This window comes from Echinococcus granulosus (assembly GCF_000524195.1).
Source record: "Echinococcus granulosus chromosome Unknown EG_S00063, whole genome shotgun sequence".
In the NCBI taxonomy this organism is placed as follows: Eukaryota; Metazoa; Platyhelminthes; class Cestoda; order Cyclophyllidea; family Taeniidae; genus Echinococcus; species Echinococcus granulosus.
In genome coordinates, this window is record NW_020170443.1 from 368,392 (window position 1) to 392,454 (window position 24,063).

The 24,063-nt window shown below is 43.0% G+C and overlaps 2 protein-coding genes across 2 annotated transcripts in view; one reads left to right on the forward strand and one right to left on the reverse strand. All coding sequences in view use genetic code 11, as the record gives it.

Annotated features, from left to right (window-relative positions):
- Positions 1–10,083: 10,083 nt before the first annotated feature.
- EGR_06794 (hypothetical protein) lies at positions 10,084–16,965 on the reverse strand (the record flags this gene model as incomplete). The annotated part of the gene is made up of 5 exons (XM_024496043.1): positions 10,084–10,178; positions 12,689–12,786; positions 13,642–13,740; positions 16,640–16,725; positions 16,903–16,965. 5 exons carry the CDS (start codon positions 16,963–16,965, stop codon positions 10,084–10,086), a joined length of 441 nt encoding a protein of 146 aa, XP_024349583.1.
- Positions 16,966–17,042: 77 nt separating this feature from the next.
- EGR_06795 (hypothetical protein) overlaps positions 17,043–24,063 on the forward strand; it is a gene marked incomplete at both ends in the record, with an annotated part of 10,431 nt that continues 3,410 nt past the window's right edge. The window contains 4 exons of the mRNA XM_024496044.1: positions 17,043–17,099; positions 17,529–17,568; positions 18,273–18,396; positions 19,247–19,326. Of these exons, the coding sequence (XP_024349584.1) occupies positions 17,043–17,099; positions 17,529–17,568; positions 18,273–18,396; positions 19,247–19,326 (301 nt within the window). The remainder of the gene's footprint in view (positions 17,100–17,528; positions 17,569–18,272; positions 18,397–19,246; positions 19,327–24,063) is intronic.

The window sequence follows — 24,063 nt, forward strand, 5'->3', positions numbered from 1 at the left end:
GAAATTTTTAAGGGTGGTCAAAATGATCTAAATATTCCTTTATATGTAAAACACTTTCCTGGTAATTCTTCTACGTGTTTTACGATGAAATGCACCACCTGGAACTAGATGACCCCCCACCCCCTCCCTCAACCGAAACTTTTGGTTCCATTAAATCATTTTGGAGATATATTTCTGCTTTCTCTATTAAAAATTGACAAATTGTTTAAAAATGTTTCCCGAAAGGCGTTTATGGGCTGTCCACTTCCACCATGTCATTCACAAAACAACTTGAAAATGCGTTAGTGTTTCCAATTAAGTGGAAATCTAGAATAGCGATTATGGCGGTTCTATGGCTTGCCCAAATAAAAGAGTAACGATAAATGAGAAGCAAAAAAATGTTGACTTGGAAATAGCTAGGGGCAAGTGGAGTGTTTTCTCAACTTCCCTATGATTGATTGTGACAGGTTGGGTCAGCAGGCCAACAAGCACCCCCGGTTTATGGAACAGAGCATCAATTGAATGTGACAGCCACGAAAACGTCCACGATTTTTTACATTCTGGAGATAAGCGATTGGCATTAATAAAGCCGATCTTTAAATTAACTACCTGGCTCTGCATGTCAGGTTTATTTTTCTCTATGTGGTGATAGCGAGCTTTTTCATGAACACTTTGGTGCACAAATGTTTTTCTCATGCAGAAAAATCTGGATTTCTGCTAGCAAACTTAGACTGCCAAGTTGGTCATGATTGTAGCACAGTTTTTGGGATCAAATACGTGATCTGACATTCCACTTTTATCCACTACATCCACCAGAGTTCCTGCAATCTAACTCGCGACGCAGTCCTCAATCCTTCGAGATGAAACGCATTCTTTGGCAGTCATTTAAATGAAATATACAACAACATTAACAAAATTTCGAATATTTAATTATGCGAATAATATTTTTTAGAAAAGATGAGAGGATAAGCGTCTACTCAACATAACACGATCCGTACGTGGTGTTTGGAAAAAGACCTAATGATTTGATTGGCTGATGGATGGATGGAAGAATGGATGGATGAATGTGACATGCAAATGGCGTCGTCAGTCAGAGATGAGTGTGAAAAACCCCGAAAACTGTGAATGAATGAATGAATGAATGAATGAATGAATGAATGCCTCTGTCTTACTTTGTAATGAATCACACTTAAGGGTGGTAGTGTTTAAAGTTTTACTCCAACTCCATGCCATCAATACCCAAACATGCTATTATTTTATCCACTGATCAAAATCGTTTAATAGTTTGAAGATTGAATAGGGTTTAGTATATTTTTGGGAAAAACATTTACTGATAAATACAATGACTTATGAATGAGGAGACGGATTAGGACTCGCTGGAGATGGCAAGAATGGATAAAATGATTAACCAAATGATCAGCGAAGAAAGGTCAGAAGTGATCTGCCTAAGGTTTTTTTTTTGGATTAAGCTCTTTGATTTTTCTACTCATAATCGAGTCTATTAGACAAATCCGGTTCATTGACAAGATTAGTATTTCCATTTAGTCTGGCAATCAGTGCTTTCAATGACAGCAGAGAAAAGCAAATCCGATTTTATAGGACATTTCTTCTGGCTTCTGCTGGTGGGTGATAAACCTCAGCAGGGTGGAAGAAGGGCATGTGTCACGAATGGGGGTATCGGCGACCCCAAACAAAAGGGCTGAAATTGGCGTTTACCTTCGGCAAATAGCCAGGTCCCGTTTTCTGCAGGAAAGCTAATAACAGCAGAGACGACACTAGCCGTGAACCATCTGTAAAATTTTTGTTATGAGGTTGCCCACCGTGTCTGTACAAAGGTATGTACAGTGTGCAGTCTTGATATCTCCTCTACCTCTCTATTAGTTGAATGGATCGCAGAAGGATATGTTGCTGGGCATTTGTGAAGTGAGAACAAAGTGGCAAGGAAAAACATACGCAAAGCTCTACCCAAACGTAATTGTGTTAAATTTTGTTCTCCCTTGCATAAATCTGCTTTTGAGCCAGCGTTTCTAATTCAAGCTGCGAACAAGAGCAATCAGTGACGCTGCGGTCAAGCGTCTCCTCATTTGCACAAGAATTTGATGACTTGCGTGGATGGATGGTGGCTGTTTTTCCCACAACACCGGCTACGTTGTGATGGCTCACGTGGGAGATTGACCAAGGTGAGCGCCGGGGACGACGCTCAAAATGGGAGAGGGGCTCACGGTTTTGATGAGGGGCCACTCTTGACTTGACCATTGGACCACGCCGGATGGGCTGGCCTTCAGGTCATGCTAGTAGCCTCGGTACCTTCTGTATGACAAATATATATTTAACTGAGTATTATGCCTTTCATCGTTTCTAGGAAAGTCTCGAAAGGCTGCATATTAACCGAAATTCAGCAAAAAACCAAACGGATGGAAAGCAGCATACGATGACGTATAGAGTTCCATATCAAAAGGGTAGTAAGTAATAGTAATAATAGTGTATTTTTCACCCTAAAGTATCAACAATTTGGCGGTTTTGCCCCTTCTTCGTGAAAAGGAGTATGAAGATGGACTAGCGTGTTAAGTTGTTTTTCTACTTCAAAGTAATAGCAACAATAAACTTGCGTTTTCCAAATTCTAATACCCCTTATACTTTACGACGTGTTGATGCGAAAGCGAGTTTACAGGATAAATGGGTTTACTTGTCTTGGGAATAAAATTTTTTTGTATTAGCTTAACCTTTGCCGGACCCGTTGCGAAATCCAGAAATAAAAAGTTTAAATAATTCATTTAGGATGGAATAACGCTTAAGTAGCGTAAAAGGACGTCTGAAACACAAAAAATAGTTTGAATGGGGAAAAGTTTGCAATAGATGCATTGGTGTAACCAGAACAGAGAAGTGGGAGGCGAAATTTAAGCGGAAAGCACAAAATGGCACAAATTGCTATCGACAGCGCAACTAATCACTTCCAAATGGGAAATTTTTTTGCAAGCTATGAATTTAAGAAAGTTTAGAAATGTTGCTCGTATGGGCAGAGGCAACATCCCAGGCCACAACACAATCACTCATCTCGATCCATCCCGAGGCAAGAACAGTACGCAACGAGGTCCCGCAGTGACCTGACCCAGTTACCCAAAGTACGCAAATGTCGACAGGCGGTGTCCAGAGTTTCTAACTCTTACCTCCATTTTAGCTCATCCTGCACCTTTTTTGCATTTATAATAAAACGAAATAGACATTCCCTATCAGATAGCTGTTTTAATCACGGAGCTTATAATTTGCTTGATGTTAAAATCAAGAAATGAGCGAATGAAAGTTTTTTTACTGAAAATTAAGTCGGTAGACTAAGGAATGGAAAGAGCCGCATAGATGTCATTGGTAAGTCTTCATTTATAACTTCAGAATTTGCAATACGCTTCTACCAGAGTACTTTGTCTTTTCATTCATCCGAATTCGTATTTCTGCCACATTTTAAAGAGAAAACAAGACAAAATTTAGAGCATTCTTATAACATGGGAGCAAAAGCCTGTGCTTGGAAGACGTAGAATTCTTGTATATTGCATAATGCTTTGGTTGTTTGTTTAAATCCCGATTTTGTTAAAAGGTAGCCCTGTTTCTTGGCCTCTGTGCCCTCGCTGGATGGGTTGGCCTCTGGGCTACACCAGTAGTCCCAAGCTCTACTGTGTGTCGTACATTTGTATTCTGACGGAGCATTAGGTCTTCTTCTATCCTCGGGGAAGTGTTGGTAGCGGAAAGCAAACCTGATCTTAATAGACAACTATGCTCGTTACTACTTCTAAGTGATACACCTCATCGGGGCAGAAGAAATCCACATACCACCGATGGCGCAATCGGTGACAACCCCAAGCAGAAGGGCTGAAAATGACGCCTACCTTCGACAACTACCCCCATCCCCGTGTTCCGCAGGAAAGCTATTAGCAGTGGACGCTACATTAGATGTGAACCAGCTGGAATAGTTTCGATACGGAGTTGTCTACCGTATCGGTAGGAAGATATCAACAATGCAAAGTCCCGATACCTTCTCCGCCTCTCAAGTAGCCGGATAGAACCTAAGTGAGAACGGAGTGACAAGGAGAAACAAAGGCGAAACTTTAAGCCCATGGACATGTGTTAAATCCCGTCCTCATTTAGATAAGTCGACTTTAGCAAGAGTGTTCCTGCTTTAAGTTATAGACAGGCGTGATGGCGAGCACAGTTCCCTGTCAATGAATCCACATTCCATCCTGGAAGTGACTGCAGAACCAGCTGAATTACCAAGAGGGATCAGTGACAATGAGGTCAAGTATCGCCTCAGGTGCATGGAAATTCCATGACTGGCTCGCTAGGCGTGGGAGTGTTTTCCCCACTGCACCGATCACGTTGTGATGGCTGACGCAGGAAGTTGAGGAAGAAGGGCGCCGTGGACAACGCTCCAAAGAGTAGAGAGGCCTATGTAATACATTAATTGTTTAACTCTCTGCTTAGTAAAGTGCCACTTCTTGCCTTGGCTGTGCTCTGGACCATGAGAGTAGTCCCAAGCCCTACTGTGTCGGACATGTGTATTCTACCCGAGCGCTATGTCTGCTTTCGTCTTCAGCGTAGTCTTGGGGGACTAAACTGGACTTCATTCTTCCAAATAATGGGATACCAGGCATTTGTGTTTAGCCTCAATTCCACTACCGGAAAGAATTTGTTTAAATTTGCGTTAATATTGACCGCTTGGGCACCTCAGGATTTGCCTCATACCTACTTCGTCTGGGCGTTGAGGAAACTTGGAGGAGGAGAAGGAGGAGGAGGAGAATGTCACCTTCTTCAACTATGGTGCAAATTAATTGAGTATTTCAAAGCAGCAATGCATTTTCATGTCCGGTGAAAACGGCTTCATCGTCGGCACAGCACACCATTCCGCTAGACAAATTACCTTGGTGACGTATTCGTGCATAAAAATGAGGTGGCAGTTAAAAGCAAGGTGAGTAGACAAATGGAATGGTGAATATTACCTTTTCCGACTTTGCTATAGAGCCAAAATATCCTCTTTCAGTTATCAGAGGATTATTTTTGACGAAGGGCGAAGGGTAATCTCAACCTGTATCAAATTTGTCCATCGTTGACTCTACGCCAGAACGAGTAAGGTGGAGGCGCGTCACTTGACAAGATCCCGAATTTCCATCATGAGGTGGCCAAGTATCACCTCACCTCCTTTCCACATTTCAGTCAGCTTACTGAGTTATCCCATTGACAAAATCATTACCTAACATTTTAAATTTAATGCCACATGAGTAATCCTAATCACCGTCACCCTTACTGATAGTTACGAGATACGGAGAAGTGTAAAAAGAGGAGGGTCATGAAATGCATTTTGACTACTGCAGTGGGACACTCATTCCTCCCGGTATCCACGTTTATGCAGAAGGTAACTATCAGTAGATTTTTGGGTAAAAATTTACACGTCTTATGAAGCATCTCTTGCAGTACACCAGGCAGCAAATTGGAAGAAGGAGGAGTAGGAAAGTGGCGCTTCCTACGGGGATACATTTCGGGGTATTGAGGACTTTAAAATACCATGGACAGGTGGTGCACAACAATGTGTGAAGAAGTCATCTCTCATCTTAACATTTTGCATACGTCTCTGTGTAAACGAGGCACAGGTTCCAATGGGGAATTCAAGTTTGTTTATTAAGTCCTGAAATTAAGTAACTTGTCATCATAATTAATGGATTAAGCAGTGAATCAAATCGCTCAAACACCTTCGCTTATTTTTCATTCTACATGTCATCTTTCGGATCGCTCTGGCGTCGCCTCATCATCCACCTTCACATCTTTGGTAAGGGACCGACTCAAGAACTGGTGAGCAGCCCAATTCCACGCGCATGATCCATCACACGTTCCCTTTGGGTCTAAAGAGCAAGCGCTACAACTAGATAGGAGAAAATGGGACTTGGAGGTGCTGTAGATGTCCGCATCATTATTTGATTTTTTTAGAAGTTACCGTTTGTTGCAGGTAACTCCCAAACTTTCAAAAAATTCACCCTCTTACTCACTCCCTTCTGATTGGCTAAGAATATTTTTCAAATAAATATAAAAATATACTTCAAAGCTGACAGAACGGCTCGGACAGCCACAGACTGTAATTTAGCGTCCAGTAGTCTTCAGAATGCAGTTATCATACCACTGCACGCACATCATAACTCTACGTCCTGAAGTCTTTGTCCACTGACTACCTGGCTGGTGGCCTCTGTGAAATCCAGGCAAAATCACACACAAACATAAGTTCGTGACAATTTACAAAGCGGAACGCATTTCAACAACTTTTTTTGCACGTTACCGTAGAAGAGAACCATTGTTTTGGACAAGTTTGAGGCAAATTTTGCAAGGCGTTGAAGAGAAATGGGTCGAACTGTGGGGAATGATCAAGTCAACCCATGACATATATTCCATACTTTACTACGCAAAAGCGTATAAAGGAAAACATAACTTGATAATTAAAAAAAAAATAACATGGATTGAGCGGCGCATGAGTGACTAGGAATTGCGATGATTAAGGGAACGAGTAAATAACAAAGTAATTAGGGATGAATATGTGGTATGGAAAGGAGAAGCAAAACTTCAAGAGGAGCTTCAGGCACTGACAGTGAAGAAAAAAGAGGATTCTTCAAGAAATGCAGCTATGATAGGGATTTGAAGGCAAGAATTGTTTACCCATCTAGCTGCTGATATCGACGGCGTTCATTTCAAGTCGGGAGTTTGAGATTTATAGCCACTTCTAAGGCAAGCGACTGCAGTGCCGCAATACTGATTAGTAGGCGTAAAGTCTGTACTAACAGGAGTAATTGACTAACTCAATTCTTTCTCCGATGGCAAAAGACTTCAAGTTCTGTCTTATCGTTAGGTACTGCAAAGGAATAGTCATCCATCGGGGAGTGAGGGGTCTAATTTAATCGTGAAGACATTTTCATAACTCCTCGTATTCCATCCGTTAGTGCAAATTCTCCAGACAGTGATTACCAGTCCAAAGCACATCATTTTTTTTCTGTAAGAAATTAGTCAGTGCTCAAAGACCTGGACTCATCTCTGACGCTAGATTGACGCATAATTTTATCGTAAAACAGGACAAAAGCAGTAAACACTGTATAACACTTCGAGCGCAATTTGAAAACTTGGACTACATTGAGGATCAAAGTAGAGAGACATTCCTAAAATCATTTTAGGCTAAAGCGGCTTTGTAGGAAGTAATAAAACAACTACATTGGTGATGGCGGAAAGCGAATCCTATCCTCGTTTCTACTGCTGGATGGTGAACCCCGGCCAGGCAGAAGGGGTGAATATGCTAGGGATGGGAGATTCCGTGACGACCCATAACAGAGGGGCTGAAAATGACGCCTTCCTTCGAAGTCTACCCGAGTCCTGTGTTCTGCACAAAAGTTGTCAAAAACGGAGACGACAATAGACGTGAATCAGTTGCCTATGTACCTGTATAAAGACATCGACTAGGTGAACTCGCGATGTCTCCTCCACCTCTCTGCTATGCAGGAATGAATAACCATTCAGTTCAGACACGAAGCTTGCTCGCACATTGTGGTTGAGAAGCCTCGCGGCACGGATACCAATTCCGTCTAGGAGTTGGTAAAGTTCGCTTCATAACCACCGCAAAAGTCCACCAAACCCAACACAGTTATTCCGAGACTCTTAGCTTTATATAAAAAGTCGAGTGAGATCCCCTTTTCTCTATCCTGTTTGCTTTCAATGGTCACTGATTCATTCTTGCAAGCTTCCACCAAGTTATAGGGACTTTTATACGGTTTCCTTTCAAAAGTGGATCTCTAGGCTTTCCAGCCAATACAGTCCTCTGGCTACCGAAGGAAGACGTTGATGACATTTGCGATGCCCATGAACATCACTAATGACCTCTGCACGCGTCGGCTAATAACTTTGGGAAAAATTAAACGGAATTACCCGAGAAGTTTAGTGATCATAACTGATCATTTGAAGGCTGACTAGATGGAGGAATAACAAGTCCCAATCTCCAGAGACGGGCCGACCCGGCGCAAGTACAATGGCCAGGACACAAAGTGGTGCACAACTAAAAATGCGAGTTAAAAGAAAACAATGTACTACGTGGCCCTCTTCCCTTATGAGCGCCATCCTGAATCAGCCATCATAAGGTAGTCGGTACAGCAGGGAAAGCATCCACGCGCCAACTGAGGAGATACATGATCGGAACGTTACTGATCCCTTCTGGCAATTCAGATGGATTGGGAAATTTGGCCTGAATGGGAAATGGATTCGGGGACTGAGAATCGTGCTGGCCACCACGCTTGTCCATAACTAGAAGCAGGATCACTGACCTAAAATTTAACGCAATTCTGTGGAGGTTGGATTTGATCTTGCGTCGTTGCTGTCAGTTCAGAGCTGCCTAATCACAAATTTATCTGCCTTCCATTCAGCTAGTGGAAAGGTGGAGGAGGTATCACGAGCTCACAAAATTTATGCCTTTATACATGTAAGGCGGACAGCTCCGCAACGAGGCTTTTTCAGACTGTTAGCTGGCGGTGTTGCTTTCGTTGTTAATAGCTTTCCTGCGGAATACGGGAATGGGGTAGTTGGCGAAGGTGGACGTCAATATCAGCCTTTCTATCGTAAGCCGTCATCAACTCTCCCTTCCGTGGCTTACCCACTTCTTCACAGCAGTAGACATGAGGAGTTTGCTTACCGCGGTCGCCAATTTAGCGTCCCAAAATTTTTCTCAAAGACAAAGGAAGACATGAGTCTGGAGCAGAGTATATACATTCAGCATACTGAAGGTCCTGGGGCTGCTGGCATGGCCCAGAGGCCAGCCCATCATACGTAGGAACCCTCAGACGTCTCGGCATCCATCAATTTTGGACAATTATTTGTCTCCATTTTTATGGATAATCAAACTCTATTCAATTTTGTAACTACCGTCGCTCACCCCAGTGAAGGAAAAATCAAAAAAGACGAAGACAAAAGCAACTCAGTATCTAATTTTTATGAAGAATAAGCCTAAATATTTGTCAGGACTGACGGTGGTGGTGATGGTGTTGGCACGCAAACTTCTCACTCCATTACTCAACTACTTAAATTGAAAAGTAGTACTACATTTGTCCACCAATAACTGAATAATTCCCCTATTACAATTCTAATTTCATACTACAAAAAAGTGTGATTTTTGGGGATGCGGGTATAGGTACTGTCAGTTTCTCACGTGCCCATGGCAACCCAACCTGATCGGGTGATTGTCATATTGTGGATCAAGTGATACCCACCAAGTCGGAGGGTCAGTCAGTTGAGCTCTTTCAGTATTATCTGCTTACTATGAAAATACTCTCCTATTACTCTCTAGTCTTACTAACTGCCTATATAACTTTAATCCTGTCCAATCATCTACTTGGTTTTAATTTCCACGTATGGTGGACGATTTGGACTTTGACGGATATCGTGTCCCTTTTCCTCAAGGGTAGGTAATCTTATATTACTTTCAGGGGTCCCATTATTGCATTCGCACATAAGCCAGGTAGAAGATGCTCCAGGGGAACTCAGACTGACTTTTATTTGGAGAATGATTGCCTAAAAGAAGCTCCGGTTGCTTACAGCCAGAGCTGCCAAGACATACACCTTCTCATCCTCTTCAATAAATCCTCAACTCCCACACCTCCATCGACCACTCTAGAGGAGGAGGAACTTGAAGAAACCAACACAAGCTATGGAATACCTGAAATTAATGAAGAATACTGGCTGTTCTCTACCGAGGTGGAGGATTTCGACAGCATAATCACATGTGAGGGGGCAATCTCCCCTTCCTTATTTGCTTTTAATAGCAGTCTACTTAAGCAACCTTATAAGTAGTATAGTTGTTTTAATTTGGAATAGCCTATTTTAGTATCAACCAACTGTGTCTTAATTTTAAAATTGTCCTTCTTTTTAAAGTGGGACTAAAAAGTTTATACTTTTAATGAATTATATGATTCTAAATCTTCAGTCACTCGGGTTGCTTTTGACGATGGTGAAGGTGTGGCATCTCCACATTCCCCGGTAGGTTAAACGCACAAATCTTCATAGCCTTATAAATTTTATTGTGCTGCAGTTTAATGCCTCCCATTATTATTTTCCATCATTCAGACTTCCAAAATCAGCTGTTTCCGGCGGAATTTCATTCCACTTCTCCTCTTTTGCTGCATCCAACTTCCAGAATTGGACTAAAATCGTTTTAACGTTTTCTTCTACCACTTCTCCCGTTTACAGTTCAAATTGTCACATCGGCGGATGGATGGATGAAGGAGGGATGCATAAGAGATGGGTCATTTGGTTTAAAATTGTTTAATGAAAAAGAACAGAGGCGGATTGACTAATTTGTAACAGATGAATGGGCTAAGTTGAATATATGCATTCGGCCCGAGTATTATTCCATCTTTTTTATTTACGGAAGCCTCGAGGCTCTACCTTGGTGGTAGCGGAATGCAAACCTTGTGTTTTAGGACATTTATTCCTATTCCTACTGCTGGGTGATAAACCTTAGCTCGGCGGGAGAAATGCATGTGCTACGGATGAGAGAATCGGTGATGGCTCTAAGCAGAGGCACTGAAGATGACGTCTACATTCAGCGATTGTTCTAGTCCGTGTTCTGGAGAAGAGCTTTCAACAACGGAAGTAACGCTAGCTGTGAACTACCTCGAATGGCTTGGCTACGGACTTGCCTGCCGTACCTGTATAAAGATATCGACAATGCGAAGTCGCGACACCTCCTCCACTTCTCTACTAGATGGAGAGAACCGAGGTGGATGCGGCTGGTCAGATCTGAAGAGTGAACAGCGTCCTTCCTTGCACAAATCTGCTTTCACGTCAGTGTTCCCTACTACAAGCTGTGGACACGCATGATGGCCAGCACAATTCCCCATCCCCAAACCCATTTCCGTAATGTATAAGGGAGGAGGCCTACATTTCAGAATGACATCTTACCAGGAGATCCATGAAACACAGAAGTTGAGTTCTTATTCACAGGAGGAACAATCGTTTTTATTTTTTGTTATCCTATAAAGAGGGGCTTTCGGAAATCTATTTACCTTTTCTACAAACGCACAAATGTTTGGCGATTTTATTCTCATTCTCAGTGCGGAAGGTTGCCTTTGAGATGCTTTTGCGGTTGACACCTTCGTGATATGTATGAGAATTGTGGAAAATGTCTACTGTCCTCACTGAAGTGGTGAATCCGCAATGCGTCCTGATGTCGGTCGTCTTTGGATTATTTGTGATTTCAATGCAACTGGGCATCCCATTCGAGGCTTTGTGATACGGGCCAACAACGAGCACTAGACACATTAGCAGAAAGACGGAGAAGCTATGTAGCATGTTACAACTTGAATGTCCACTTTAGATTGGATCAATCTCCAGACCGAGAAAACGCAAACTTTCCCCGTGGAAAAGTCAACATTCCATCTTTATCTCTATTGTGCTGATTACAGAACAAACCGGTTGTTTATATCCATGTATTCAAGAGATTCAAATGCATTTCTAGTCCTGGAATCCAGTTTTGCCAGTGAAAGAGTCTTCCATTGTGGATCATCCGGGCATGACTACATGGTGGAAGTACAATCATAACCCGAGTTAAGGCAAAGGTGTCAAGTGACTGATCCCTCATAAAATATCAAAACAAGTAGTACGAATAAAATGCCTAAAGGTTAATAGCCATTTAGAAATTATTTTTTTTGTCAACTTACAGTACGCTGCCAAAATATAAATTTTTGAAGGAACGACGTCGCGTGGACGTATTTTTTGCAATGAAGCGGCCGAAATGTGCCCCCGCCTAGAGGTGTGGTTAAAATTACATTTTACGCGATATCAGTCAGTAAAAATGAGAAACAGTAAAGAATGCCGCTTAAGAATATTTAAATGACATTCAAGAATCGCCAGCACGTGGTAATGTCAGTGGTCTGGATAAGACTGAATTGTCCCAATGCAGGCACCTAAACAATTTCGTAATTCTTGAATTGTCAAACTCTCGGTTTTGGTAGTGGACCACTTGGTGTCGAGGCCATTGTACCTTCGTCATGCCAGTAGCCCCTACCCCTTCACCATGTTGAATATATACGTTCTGTTCAGCGTATTATATCTTCCTTCCTCTTCGGAGAAGTCTCAGGGCGCCACATTGGTGTCTGTGGAAAGCGAACCCGATCTTAAAGGACAACTATCCTCACTTCCACTGCTGGGTGATAGACTTTACAGGGTCGGAAGAAGTGTATATGCTACGGATGCGAAAATCAGTGAAGACCTCAAGCAGAAGGGCTGAAAATGATATTTCTCCTCGGTAATGACCCTAGTCGCGTGTTCTGCAGAGTTACCTACCGTACTTATGTGAAGATATCGAGGAATATGCTGGTCATCACGTGTGTCTATAACTGGAGGTAGGAACACTGACCTAAAAGCAGATTTGTGTTAGGGAGGAGGGATTTTAATGCCGTTCTGTGGGGGGACGGTTATAAGTCTATTCCTCCTTGCCACTTTATTTTCTCTTCCGAGCTGTTTATTCATATCCATCTTGGTTCTTTCCAGCTAGTGGAGAGGTGAAGGAGGTATCGCGAGCTCGCATTGTCAATATCTTCCTATAGGTATGATAGGCACCCATAGGACGAAACTTTTCCAGCTGGTTCACGGCTAGTATCGCTTCCCTTGTCAGTAGCCTTCCTGCGGAACATGGAATTGGAGCACTCACCCAAGGTGAATGTCAATTTTAACTCTTTCACTGTGGTTGCTACCGATTGTCCCATCTTTGCATCATAAACTTCTTCCACCCCGACAAAGTTGAAATCCCTGCAGTAGAAATAAGGATGCATGGCCAGAAAGATGGGGTTTGCTTTCCGGTGCCGCCAATGCAGCGCCTTGAGACTTCCGTGAAGGACGGATTTGCATTCCACTACCACCAATTAGGCGCCTGCAGACTTTTCTGAAGATGAATTGAAGACATAACACTCGGTCAGAAGGGGTTGGAGCTACTAACAAGGCTAGGGATTAGCCCCCTAATTCCCCCTTCATTAAAACCGGGAGGTAAACAAACAATCAACGTACTACACAAAATTAAGATCAGTTCGTGTTTTAAGTGATGCGATGGGTAGTACAAATTCAATCCACAAATCTCTTCATACCAGATAATATTTTACATTTGACTGGTTAAGGTGGGGGGAAAGTAAGTCCATCCTAATCCACCTGCCACACAAAGGCCGCTTATTTCAAATCCCAAGTAGTACTAAAGTCGAAAAGAAAGTCGACTCTTGCCTCTCCACGGGAACTGCATCTAGGCGGTCTACTGAAATAAGGAGAGACTTTCTCTACTGATAGAATGGGTTTTACATTTACTTGCGCCCCTCAATAATGCCCAAGGGATTTCAAAATCCCGACATTAGAAAATTTTACCTGTGTTTATTGTGTTTTGATTGGGGAAAGACGGGTCTTAAAATTAAACACGAGTGTGTAAATGTTGGTATTGAGATTAAAAAGCAGAAGGCTGCAGACTATTAGCATTTTGCTTGACGAAGAGATGCAAACTATTGATGCAACTAGTCAAAAGACATGACAGAGGAGACAATCCTTCTTCTCTTAAATGCATTTTTAAGTGTACATACGATTAATGACCGCCTTTGTAGGCGATTACACTGAGCCAGCTCCTACCAACCACGAACCATGGGAATTAACTTCTCTGGATGACATTGCACTACTTTCACAGGTAGATTCAATTCGGCTATGTTAGAATTGAAATCCAAAGCATAGCTTTTTACTACAAAGTCAAACAGACTGCTTAAAAAGGGCTACTTTGAAGTGGTTATCTGGCGGCGCATTCCATGAAAAGGAATTCAAGCGAGCCAATGGGTGTGTGTGCGGTACCATGGAACTTGAACGAATTTTCCAAGTAGCTGCCCTGACAGAAATGGTGCTGGCATGCAAAGACAGAAAGAAGGAAGAACAGAACTCAGGGAAGGTTTTCTATGCTTTGACTTGGAAAAATTAAAGCCATTTGAGAGATGGTCTTGCAGTGGATCCACACATCACTTTGAAGTGACCATAACAGAGTGTGCCAGCGCCTCACCCATTGTTATGCGTCTCAGAGCGGCTCGTGTCACCTCACCTTGGAAGCGCCTCAACAGAACACGTGGCAGAAGTGGGTTTTTAGGTGCGTGATGGAAGTGCTTCAAGGCAAGTATATCACTTCCGATTTGTAAACACTTCACCCAAGTTTGAAGACGGTTAAGAATTTTAATGTAGAATTTAAGCTTTGATATTTTAATGAACAACGCCTTGTTCACATTTCCAATTCATTGAGTAAAATGAAGAGGTTAGGTGAAAACAAACAGAATGCAGTGACGTGAAGATTATAGCTTGCACATGAAAAATGGACAGTAATTTCATTCTTAGCCGGATCAGGTGGATGACAAATGACACGTTATCAAGAATGAAGTGCATTTATTTTCCCCATCCGGTGCAAGGCCATTTTTCCCGACGAAAACAAGGCTCCTTTTCCAAATTATGCACTTCGGTGCCTAAAACAAATTTGGTCTTTTCTTCATACTACATATTAAAGTGAAACTCATATTCTCCGCATCACCTAGATTTTTTTTAAATTGCTATTGTTATAATTTCTTGCATTATCATTAGGCACTCACAAGACTGGTGTAGGCTGTTGGTTGCTTACCTCTCCGTTGTGGTAAAGGGCAAACTTGTGCCCCCGGCCGTTGTACCTTCGCCGGATTTGCTCACCTCTGGGCAATACAAGTAGTACCAGACCATACAAAGTGTTGAATATATGCGTTCTGCCCGAGTACTGTCTTCCTCCGTCTTTAGTGAAGTCTCAGGGCGGTAAATTAGTGGTAGCTAAAAGTGAACCCCGATTCCAAAGGACATATATCCCCATTTTCACTGATGGTTGATAAACCTTTGCCGGGCGAAGGAAGTACCTATGCTATGAATGGTGGAATCGGCGACGACTCCAAACAGAAGGGCTGGAACTGACGTCTACATTCGGCGTCTGCCATAGTCCCGTAGTCTGTAGGAAAGTTATTAGAAACGAAGCCGGCACTGGACGTTGCGCAATTGTCTACCGCAACTGTATGAAGATATCAACAATGTGACCTTGCAATGCCTCCTACGCCTCCCTACTAGCTGGATGGAAACCAGTTGGATATACTTCTGGGCCGCTCTCAGGTTAGAATAAAGTGACAATGAATAGTAGATGCGAAACCCTATACCCAAGAAGGCTGCGTTAAGTCCCGTCATCCAGTGTTCCTACGACAAGCTGTGGAAACGCATGATGGTTGGCACAATTGCCCGTCTCCGAATCCACTTTCCATGCAGGACAAAACTGCAGTGACGTAGCGGTCAAGTATCTCCTCATTGCATGGAAATTTGATGACTGACGCGGTTGACGCGTGGGTGCTTTCCCTGCAGCACCGACTACCTTGTGATGGCTGCCATCGGACATTGATCAAGATGAGTACTGAGGACGACGCTCGAAACAGAGAGGATCAATGTAAAAGTTACCTGTTTGTTGGCACTTCAGTCATGGTAAAAGGGCACTTGGTGTCTCGGCCGGTGTACCTTCGCCGGGTGGGCTGGTCTCTGGACCGCGTCAGCAGCTCCAAGTCCTACTGTATGTCGAATTGAAGTATGCTGCCTAGTATTGTGTCTTCTTTGGGCTTTAGAAAGACTCGAAGCTTTATAGTAGATATAACCTTCTAAGTTTTAATAACATTTACTTTTAAATCATGCTCCATAATTTTACTTCCCACTTTGGCGCAGTTCTGCTAATCTGATACATTACTGTTTCCATATCCAGCCAGACTGAATTAATGCTTAACATCAAGCTGAATCTTTCGCCAGTTACCGAAAGTAACGCGCAAGCCGGTCAGTAAGGCCTGTTAAGCATTTCAACATTATTTGCTCACTTTATATAACCATAAATTGTCTGTGTTAGATACGGCTAAACGCAGGTATTCGTCAACTTTGGCATCTCTGGGGGTACAAAAATGTGTCGGAATGCATACGATGACCCTTCATCATCATCCTACTGCATTTTAATCTCCTCCTTGTGTACAACAGGCAAGATCTTCCAATCAACGTAAAGCCACATGAGGGAGTTGTGGCTTTACTTAAGCTCTCCACTTTCTACCTCACTCATATCACCCTTAATTCTCCTCTTCCAGTTTAGATAAGCCTCAACTGAAACCTGTCAGCAAGTGGGAGAAAATTTTAACGTATTTTAGAAGTTCATGATCTGATGGCGCGCCTTGGAGCAGGAGGGAGGAGGGGGCGATAGACGGGTGTAAGGCTTCACCGAGTTCCCCCTACACCTCAAGTGATTTATCTCAGTGTTTCATTTGCCATAAGTGTTCGACGCTCTTTTTTCGTTAAGCTGGATGAAATGTACGTCTACAGAAAGTGTATAATCTTATTTTGTTGTCGGACAAATGCATTCTCTCATCAATGTTGCTTTTCTGAACCGCCACCTAACCTTCCTAGGAGTAATTGTGTCATATAGTTTACACTCAAGGGTCGAAGATGGTTATTTGCAGGCATTGTGTTTCATTAAATTTGCCAAAAGATGAAATTAAGTCCTTCAGCTGCGCTGATGTGGCTGTTAATGTTCGCTGAATTATAATTTAAGTAACATAGTCACTAGTCAATTATATATTGTTTTTGTGATGATAGCTTGCATTTTTTTACAACAATGTATACTTTTTGTAACAATAAGTCTTTATCATCCTTTTTAAAAGCAATAAAAAGAAATACTTGTATAATTTACCGAATTATAAACAGAAACCCTAAAAATTACCGAATTCAGATGATGTTAAACAGCGATATATGAGCAATAGCCACTACTGGTGATCTCAAATGCGTTCATTTTTGTAATTCCACTTTGGTGTAATCGCTTTTGCTTACAAAACTGCGTGTAGCCTTAAAGTAATAAGCTACAGAGTACAAAGAAAGAGGCGGCATTTCCATCGCATGGCGTCAAGATTACATGAGACGGTATTGTTGGCAGGTAGAATGGTGGACATCGCCAATTTTTGCGAGAGTGGATGTACGTATATTTGGAGACGCCGGCTGGTTGTTGTGTCTGCGTGACATTTGGAAAGGTAAGATTTTTGGCATTGACCACTGCGGCAAAACTTGTCGTGCAACACACGAGACAAAGAAGACCAGGATAGCGGCGGCGCTACGATGCGGTTCCAACCTGTTTCATGACTACTTAAAAACTTTGCAAAACACCCCGTCCCCCTGACATCGAATTAGTCCAAAGTGATTTCTGCAAGGTTTGTGTGGGACCACTTGACAAAATAATACGGCAAATGAGTCCTCGTCAAGCTAACTCAAACAAATTATCTCATAAATAAAACAAGTGGAACTACACAATATTCCAGAATGCAGAAGTAGAATAGAATCAGTTGGCCCGGTGGGGCAGAGGTGTAGCAGCATAATGTGAAGGGGTGTGCTGATTCCCTTCTAAATCAAAACGCATAAACAAATTTGGTATTTGTTTAACATTTACTTATTTGATTCATTAGGCAAATTCATTATCATGTAATAAAATCAACTTGTTCAAAAGTGAAGCATAGCTTACCTTCTTGATTCCTGGTATGAAAATTAAGGCCTTTTGAGAATATTTTGTAGTGCTTCAAGACTAACCTGAAGACGAAGGAAGACATACCACTCGGGCAGAATATGTTCCTACTCCAGAGGCCAATCCAGTCAACGAAGGTATAATCAAAACTTAATTGCAAAAAAGTATTACATTGCCTCTCTGTCCCCTTTTGAGCGCCAACCCCGGCGCGCTTCCCGCTGTCAGCTATTACAACGTAGTCAGTACTGCATCCACCAGCCACCTGCATCAGTCATCATATTTCTATGCATCTGAGGAGATACCTGGCCAGAATGGCACTGATTTCACTCAACACTTCAACTGAATTTGCAGCTTCGGCCCGCATGGAAACTGGATTCGGGGACGAGGAATTGGGCTGGCTACCGCGCATGTTCACAGCTTGAAGTAGCAACACTGACATGAAAGCGGATTTATGCAGTTTTTGTGGGGGCAGACTTTCGTGCCTGTTCCTGCTTGCCACGCTGTTCACACCTCCCAGCTGCCCAGCCACATCCAACTCGGTTCCATCCACCTAGTAGAAGGGTGGAGGCGATATCACGACTTCGCAATGTCAATATCTTTATACAGGTACGGCAGGCAACTCCGTGATGACACTGTTTCAGATGAATCACGGCTAGTGCCGCTTCTGTTGTTAAAATCTTTTCTTCAGAACACAGAACTAGAGCAGTTGCCAAATGTAAACGTCATCTTCAGTCCTTCTGTTTGAAGTCACCGCCGATTCTCTCATCCGTAGCACATGCATTTCTCCAAGCTCCATCATCCAGCAGTAGAAAGTAGGATAGATGTTCTGAGACATGGGTTTTGTTTTCCGCTGACGCCAATGCGGCATTTAGAAACTTCCTGGAAGGCGAAAGAAAGCATAACAGTAGCATTCACCACATGTAGGATGGTGATTAAGCACCGTAATCACCTCAAAGAGAGTTAAGGGTTTAGTTCTGTCAATAGTGTTTCCCCCGAGATGGACTTGATCACATTTTTATTTAACTCTCGGTTTTAATGAAGAGCCAGTTTATGTCATCGTTATTGTATGCTCGTCGTGTCAGTAGCAACAATGCCGGCAGAATGCGAACCCGATCTTAACAACCATCTCTCCTAGTCTCTACTACTTGATGATAAATCTCAGCGATGTGGAAGAAGTGAACATACCATGGATGGAGAATTGATGATGACCCATAACGGAAGGGCTGAAAGTGACGTCTACCTTCCGCAACTACTCCAGGCCCATATTCTTCGGGAATGCTATTAAGAGCGAAGGCAGCACCAGTGATGAACCATCGGGAAAGTCGAATTACGGAGTTGCCTGTCGTAATTGTGCATATATATCAAAAATGTAAACTTGCGATACCCCCTTCACGTCTCTATTAACTGACTAGATCCCTGGTGGATGTGTAACTGGACAGCCCTGAAATGAGAGCAATTTGGAAAGGAGGAACTGACACAAAACCCTGCCCCGTACTTAGTCTGCTTTTGGGCAAGTGTTCCCTACGCCCAGTTATGAACGCGCGTAATGTCCAGCAGAGTTCCTCTTCCCCGAATCCACTTCCCGTGCAGGACGAAACAGCTGATCCAGTTGAATGGCCAAGTGAAATCAGTGACGTTGTGATTAATTGCTTCCTCTGACAGGTGGAAATTCAATGACCAGTACGGATGCTGCGAGAATGTTTGTCTTACAGCCCCAATTGCGTTGTGCAAACCAGATAATGGTATTTGATGAGAAAAAAAATGTGAGAGCATAATGACTGCTCGCAGTACACCGACTTTATACGTTAATTGCGCAAATGTTTAAAAGATGCTACTAAGTATCTAAAAGTAGGTTTACTGTTTAGGAATTTTTTCTCGCCTTCATTGCCTATACGATTAACGGATTCCCTTGTAGAGCCCCGAGACTGTCAATTTACAATTCATTCGATGCCGCTTTCCGGTGCCCTAGTATCAAGATAATCGTTCATAATTTGGTCGCATAGGAAGTAGTCAGTACTCTGTTCTCCATCCATTCGAGGACGAATGTGTACATCTAAATTAATCTTTAAGAATTTCCTTCAGGCGAGCACAAAAAAAGCTGGAAGGCATTCCTGGAGTGAGGCTGCGCATTCGTGTATGACTATTTCATCCCACTTTTTGGATAGAAACAAAAAATTCCTTGCGTTTATGTAAAAACAGACACGAATGCATTTCATCACAAGTTATTTGCTCAAAAACGCAACAGGATGCAGCAGAACTAGGTCAATTTTAATGACGAATTTTTTCAGTTCTTGCAATCTGGTCACCACAATGGCGGTACAGGGACCTGCTTGTGCTGTCTGCTTCTATCTGCTTGAGTGCTTGCCCATTCAGCGTGGGTCTGCTTTTGGACTCTTCTGTCTAGCGTCAATGCGGTGCGCTGTTTGTCCAGCTCTCGGTCATAGTAAATGGCCACCTCGTGTCTCTCGTATGAAACCTTCACCGCTTGGGCTGGTCTCTAGGCCATGTCAGTAGCCCCAACACCTACTGCATGTTGATTATGTGCATTCTGCTCCAGTATTGTGTATTCTTCCTCCTTCAAGGAAGTCTTGGAGAACTAAATTGATGGCAGTGAAAAGAGGCGGGGTACTGCCATCCGTAGGTGAATGCATAGGGGCGGCAGCGGTGACAGATGTGGCAACAAACAGCATATAATTCCAATGGCAAAGTAAGAATCATTTACAATTTGGTGGTAGAAGGCGACCGCAAAAAAAACTCATCAATGGGAGGAAAAAATCAGAAACGGAGCGAGTTCAAACTGTCACGAAGTCTTGTGTCTTCCCCTCCTGTCTAAATTACATTCCACGTTTTCTCTATCACAGCCAGCAGGACTAACACACAATATCACAGCTTACATTATGATAAACATAAACGACATCCACCTACCCATCTCATTGCACTTCACACCTCACCCCATCCCCTTGTCATTGGGACTGGAGGCAAGCATCTTGCACACGTCGACCAACTTACCCTTCACGGACAGAATCCCTACCTCATCATGGCTCAGAAGAAGTTGGCATGTGTCATCGCCCACATTCGTTCTCAAAGGTCCATAATCTTCCCTCTGCTCAATCTGGATCAAGAATGGTTGTCCCCAGAAAGCCATTTGTCTGCACCACATTCTGCTTCGATATTGCACAGACGAACACATATGATGACACTTCAGGGTGTCCACATAGCAATGACACTGACGTTAACATTATGGTACCGAAACAACTCTTTTGAATCTGCCAATAGCACCGCTATGAACTAAGTCAGGGAGGCATTACTGACTCTCCGCTTGAACCACTATGATGTGGTACCCGTGTACTAGTTGTCGCCTGCTAGATCGCGACTTCTTTGGAGGGCAGGAAAAGGTACTTCATACCCCCTCCAACTCCCATCAAGTCTTACAACTCCTCACTGCTGTCGTCATCTTCAATGCTCCCGTCATGGATCAATCCGCAGATGCTTCCACCCAAGTAGTCAGGAATCCCAGCTAACCCGAAGTACGTAGGAGCGAGTGATGACATTCAATAGTAGCGATCAAAAGAAAAAAAATACGAAACACGAGAGCATGGCGATTGCACAAGGTTGCACAAACTCGCGGATTGATAGAAGGTCGTGGAGGTGAGTGGGAGAAAAAGCAGTGAGTCAATGTAAACAAGTCAACAGATTATTTTATTTGCCCATTGGGGATACAAGAGGGATAGACGTTTAATTTGAGAAAAAGCAGAAATAGCCCGAGTAAAGTAAGTGACCGCTTAATAAATACGTTGGGCGATATTTGTGTCTTCCTAAACTCTCCTCCTATGCAAAAAAATCTACTAAAAACTCACCACACGTAAAGCGATTGCTGTGCTTCTCATTTCACATCCTCACAGGGGTATGGACATGTTGGCGAACTAGCGCAGTTGATCTACTCTTTCTCCTCCCTCCTGCTCTTCTCTTTAACACTCTCATATAAGGGTTGCCGCCTGTATTTATTCGTCCCCTCCTCGTTTAGTTCAATTCTTTCCTTTCCTCCTAGCAGACCTTCAGTCTTTCCGCAAGTGCAAGTTAGCATTGTACCATTCTCCATTCAAATTCTATCATAGCCATTGTGCTCTTTCCACGACTTGGGTCCTGCCAGCTCAGCCACATGTTTTTGCTCCATTGAATCCAACAACATAGTAACTAATCTTCACATCTCCTCTTAGGAGGCCAATCCAAGAATAGTCTTTCAAGCAGACACTCCCACAACCGGCACAACGGGGTCGACCAAATGCAAATGCGAGGAAATCGGATTGCTACTGGAGCAATGAATTGGCGACAACGGATTCCGAGTATAGCCTATGTCACTACCTCGTTGTCAGCCCACTGACAGATATGGGCTTGCAGGCGGAGGTGACAGCTGTCACCCACCCAGGCGGCATACTCTCATATAATGTCGTCACATCCAACCACTGTCACGCCATCGCCTACGTCAGAAGCATCGGTGACAAAATCAGTGCCAGAGAATGTAGAGGTGAAAACACAAGCTCATCACCGCTTCCCTGCTCTTTTCCATGGCTCAGTTGGCACTGTCATCGAAGTTTTCATTATCACTAGAAGTGCAAGAACAGAAACCAATTACTACGAGAAATAGACCAAAAACAACCTTCCCCATAAAAGTGCACCTGGCAATGGAAAGCACATCCGGTGGCCACAGCCGGACACCGTCGAATTTTCGCATAGACTATAAGGAAATTGCATAAACTATCACTTTCCTTTTTAAGCATCCTCCAATATTCCGCCACACGTCTTCTTCACTGTATTTACTGATCAAGGAGCACGTAATGAGACAGATGCAGTTTAACAAATCGGCAAACCACCCGCGCAGGTGTTATAGCTATGGTTTGGTCTGCATATAGGGTGATACATCACAATAGTTAACACCTTTGTGCTTAATAATGATAAACACGATTTTCCTACCCTTTAACAACGCCGTAATGCACGTGCTTCCACCTCTACCCATAGCACACAATCCAACAACTTGAGTAAACCGCAGAGGCACCTGTAAATACACCGGCGGCGCTGACATGACAGGTTATTTTAAACAAAGGATAAAATCTACTGTGTTGACTCCTTTATAGCGCACTAAGGCTGTGTTCCATCCCCTAAAAAGTCCTTATTAAGAGATTAGATTTTTAAATTGGCGGAATTTCTTTGATATATTAATTGCAGCTTCCTGAGACTTCCCCGTAGAGGAAAGGAGATATGATACTCTGACAGAATAAATCTATCTAGCACACAATAGGGCCTGAAAATACTAGCTTGGCTTAGAAGCTTGCCCACCCAGCATAGGTACAGTGGCTAAAACACAGAGTGGCTCTTTACCAACACTGGGAGTTAAACAAACAACCAACGTATTACCTAGCCACTCTCCTCTTTTCAGCGGTATCCCTGACGACCCGCTTAGTCTCTCTCCTACATCAGCCATCACAACATAACCAGTGCTGTAGGGGAAACACTCACTCTTCAACCGTGCCAGTCATCGGGTTCTCGTGTAATCGAGGAGATGCCTGACCGCAACATCACTGATTCCTCTTGGCAATTCTGCTGGATCTGTAGATTCTGTCTGTACAGAAACTGGATTCGGGGACGGAGAACTGCACTAACTATCACGCATTTCCACAGCTAGACGTAGGATCACTGGCATAAGAGCAGATTTGTATAAGAAATGAAGAAATTTAACGCAGCTTTTTGGGGTAAGGTTTCCAGTCTGTTCTACCTTGCCACGTTGTTTACGCATCAGAGCTGTTAAGTCAAATCCATCTGATTTCTATCCAGCTAGCAGAGAATTGAAGGAGGTGTCATTAATTTACGGTGTGGGTGCCTTCATGCAAGTACAGCAGACAACTACTTGACAAAACTTTTTCTGCTAATTCATTGGTAATGACATTTTCGTTGTTAATAACTTTCCTATAGATCACGGGTCTGGAGTAGTTGCCGAAAGTATACATCATTTTTAGCCCCTCTGTTTGGAGTCGCCACTTATCCTCTCATCCATGGAATACGCACTTCTTCCGCCCCACTGAGATTTTTCATCCATCAGTAGAAAACAGAAGAGTTATTCTGTAGGATAGAGTTCTCTTTCCGCTGCTACCAATGTAGCGCCTCGAGACTTCCCTGAATACAAAAAAGACGTAATACCTAGGTAGAACATACGTGTTTGACTTTCGTTCCACTATTTCATCTGTCTTTGAATTTATTTAACCATCGTTCTACCTGGCCATTTGACTGAGCTACTCACTGACGGCTTTACTTGCAATGACCAAAATGCAAAAAACCTGCACAAAAATACCACCTCATCCATGCTTTCATTCAGACAATTACTGGATGCATCACACACCAGGGGATTTTGAGAAACAGAGTGTCCGGATTTTTGTGTCTTGCTCTGTCTCCACCACATCCATATCCGTTTCTGCCTCCTCCTCCTC